The sequence below is a fragment of the Stegastes partitus genome, unplaced genomic scaffold, assembly GCF_000690725.1.
Source record: "Stegastes partitus isolate 25-593 unplaced genomic scaffold, Stegastes_partitus-1.0.2 Scaffold6, whole genome shotgun sequence".
NCBI classification, from domain to species: Eukaryota; Metazoa; Chordata; class Actinopteri; family Pomacentridae; genus Stegastes; species Stegastes partitus.
The window spans coordinates 1,723,923-1,727,205 of record NW_007577737.1 but is presented as its reverse complement, the minus strand read 5'-3'; the positions used below and the strand labels follow the sequence as shown (position 1 = coordinate 1,727,205).

General features: G+C 43.5%; 1 protein-coding gene across 1 annotated transcript in view; it reads left to right on the top strand.

Annotated features, from left to right (window-relative positions):
* The first annotated feature begins 848 nt into the window (after positions 1–848).
* Positions 849–3,283, top strand: part of arhgef2a (Rho guanine nucleotide exchange factor (GEF) 2a) — a 25,703-nt gene continuing 23,268 nt past the window's right edge. The window contains exon 1 of the mRNA XM_008281256.1: positions 849–1,070. Within this exon, the coding sequence (XP_008279478.1) occupies positions 1,008–1,070 (63 nt within the window). The 5' untranslated portion in view covers positions 849–1,007. The remainder of the gene's footprint in view (positions 1,071–3,283) is intronic.

The window sequence follows — 3,283 nt, the reverse complement described above, 5'->3', positions numbered from 1 at the left end:
ACCAGTCTATCACAGGGCTACACTTAGAGACAGACAACCAAGCACACTCACATTCACACCTATGGACAATTTAGAATCACCAGTTAACCTCAGCATGTCTTCAGACAGCTGCCAGCGACCCTAGTGAGGATTAAGCGGTGTGTAGATAATGGATGGATGTCTTTTGACTGTGGGAGGAAGCCGGAGAACCCGGTGAGAATGATGCACAGGAAGAACTTGCAGGTGTCCAAACCTGGCATCTTCTAGCTGTGGGACGATGGTGCTAACAACCGAGCCCCCATGCAGCCCACCTTGATTAATATTAAACTAAATCCATAAGATTCCATGGCCTTACCTGCACTGCACCCCAATATATTATGTAAAAATGTGTTTCACTTGATTCAATTATTACACCAAACTTCCCATAAATCCTCTTAATGCTGACGTCCTTTCTCTTGTTAGGGCCCACGTTTAATGAACAGGCTTGTCTCCCAAAATCGTTGTGATACTTGTGTGATGCGTTGAGTTTCTGTCACAGGTATTGCATCCATCATGCTCTCTACTATAACACATGGAAGGTTTCATAAACGGACAAGCCACAAGCCTCATGTTGACTTTCTGGTCTCACTGCGAACAGTTACAGTAAAATACAGTAAAAACTAAACAGTTTGTTAATGATTTTATGTTGGGATAAAACAAAGAGCAAATAATAGTGGATAGCTTGCATTCACAGACAGATTAACTGTGTGAGTGTGTGTGTGTGTGTGTGTGTGTGTGTGTGCGCGTGTGCATGTGTGTGTGTGGGTGAGGGGGCGGTGATGATTCAGAAGTCAGATTTCTCACAGGAACAGTCACTTCACTAGAAGCAGAAGCACATTGCAGTTGGCCAGTAAGGAAAGGTTTTTAGTTTTTTTGTCTTTAATAGGGAACTGACGGATCTCCAGAGAAGCATACTAACAGTGATTTATTGGATATTTCTTATTCCGACCTGCTGACTGCCTTTTAAATTTGTAGTGAGAACATACGTAATGTCAAGAGTTGCCAATCTGTCGAAACTGCGGCAGGAGAGGATGAGGGAGATCAACCTACGGGTGAGTTGGCATCATGTTCCTCTTTGAGTTTAACATCCATATTAATGTTAGAACAGTACCATCAGGCTGTGGCATGTGGCTGGTTACTGGATTCAACACAGTATAGGACCTGTAAGGAAACCATTTTTGTTCAGAATGGCCTGCCTTAACTAAAAATGGAAAAGAATAAGATGAATCTACAAATGAGTCATTACAGATAAATGTCGCTATCAAGTTGTACTTTCTTCATTTTCTTCTTCTCCTGTACCCCACCATCCGTATCGCTGTGTCATTCCTCATTTTGCTCTCACAGCCGTTAAACATTTCCATAATGTGACACAAGGCCTGGAGCGCAGGCCTCTCAGGCCACGGGTCCCTAAACAGCTGCATTGGTTGCGTATCACTTCTTATCTGGCCGTACAGAATAAGTCTGCATGCATTTGTGAATGTAGGTGGTGGTGGTGTGTATGTTTGCCTGTACACAGTGTACTTGCTCACTGGATACTGTTGCCATAGAAATGGCTGTGAGTGTGTGTGTGTGTGCTATTACTGATTTCTTTGAGTGTTGTAGGCCTGACAATGTGTATAAATAAGTATACAGAAAAGCAGCCAGAGCCAAATCCACTCAGGCTTTTGCACCTGTCCTCTAGGAGCAGATATTCTCATTTACAAGCTGCGTTTGTTTCTACAGGAGGGCCACACAAAAAATAGGTGGAGACACATTAACACTGGTTGATTATGTAATTGGCTAAGGTCACACATTTTGCATTTCCTGTAAGCCATTAACTGTTCACCATCACCACACTCCACCTGCTCCAGTCTTGACCTGTTGATTGACACAATCTTTCTATTTTTCTGTCCGTTATATAATGTTATGATGGAAATATTTCTGAGGAAGATTTCAGCTGCAGCTAAGGTTTCAGTTCACTATAATAAGTTCACTATAATATAACTAATACAGTCATGAACAAAAGTTCAGGTACACTTGTAACGACCATGTAGATCATGTTCTCGTGGATTAATGGTAGCAACTGGACCTTCTTGAGTTCCTTGAAGACGTCCCACCTCTCATCCAAGAGGCTTCATCAGCTCTGACTGAACCACACCTAGCCACAAAAGACCCTAATGAACCCCATGGTGTCAGGGGGAGCACTAACGACTCGCATAACGAGGGGGAGGAGCAACAAACCCCCAACTGAAACCCAAACTCAGGTGTTAATGTCTCCCTTAGGATATCAGTATCTGGAACTCCCAACTAGTCAGTCAGAGCTGATGAAGCCTCTTGGATGGGGGGTGGAACGTCTTCAAGGAACTCAAACAGGTCCAGTTGCTACCAATCATGCATTTTGATGCCTATATTATAAGTCCTTTGGAAATACAACCACATCTGCTGGATCAAAAGTATACATGCAGCAACTTGAATGATCTGTTTTGGTGATGTAGAAAGTTGTGTTAATCTCATTTCCTTAGTGGCCTCTTAACCTCCTGTGAGTGATTATGGTGGACTACAGCTGGTGACTCCTCTAAGCTACTTTCAAGAGGGCCCATCTGATCCACTCATACAATCACTGACTCAACAAGTCAGGATTGTCAGAGCTATAAGTATAAAGAGTACATACTTCTCACTGTCACAATCAGGAGGAAAACCCAAGCTATCACCTGCTGCTGAGAGACAATCGGTCAGGATGGTCAAGACTCAACCAAGAATCACCAAAAAGCTGGTCTGCAATGAGCTAGAAGCTAGAAGTTGGAATGTGGGTGTCAGGGTCTGCGGTGTGTTTACATCACCATGAGCTGAGAGGCTGCCACGCAAGAAGAAGCCTTTCTCCAGGCGCAGCACTCAAAGGCTAACCTGTGCTGATCACAAGGACAAAGAAAAGGCCTTCTGGAGGAAAGTTATGTGGTCAGATCAGATGTTTGGAGGAGGGAAAGTGAGGCTTTTCACCCCCAAAACACCAGGACTGTCTGAAATCACTCCCTATACCTACATAGTGCACTATAGGGTGTTTGCCATTTTGTAGTGCAGTCCGAATGTTAAGTTACCAATGTTACACCCTATATAGTCACTCAAAATATCCCACAATGCACCGTGAAGTAGTGTACAGCCGCTTGTCACTAACCAGCAATATGGACCATCATGGATTGCGTGAAAGGAAACACAAACTAGACGGCAGAGAGTGCGAAAACCTGGCATTACAATGTAAGTAATTTCCCGTTCATGTTTTGTTAAATTT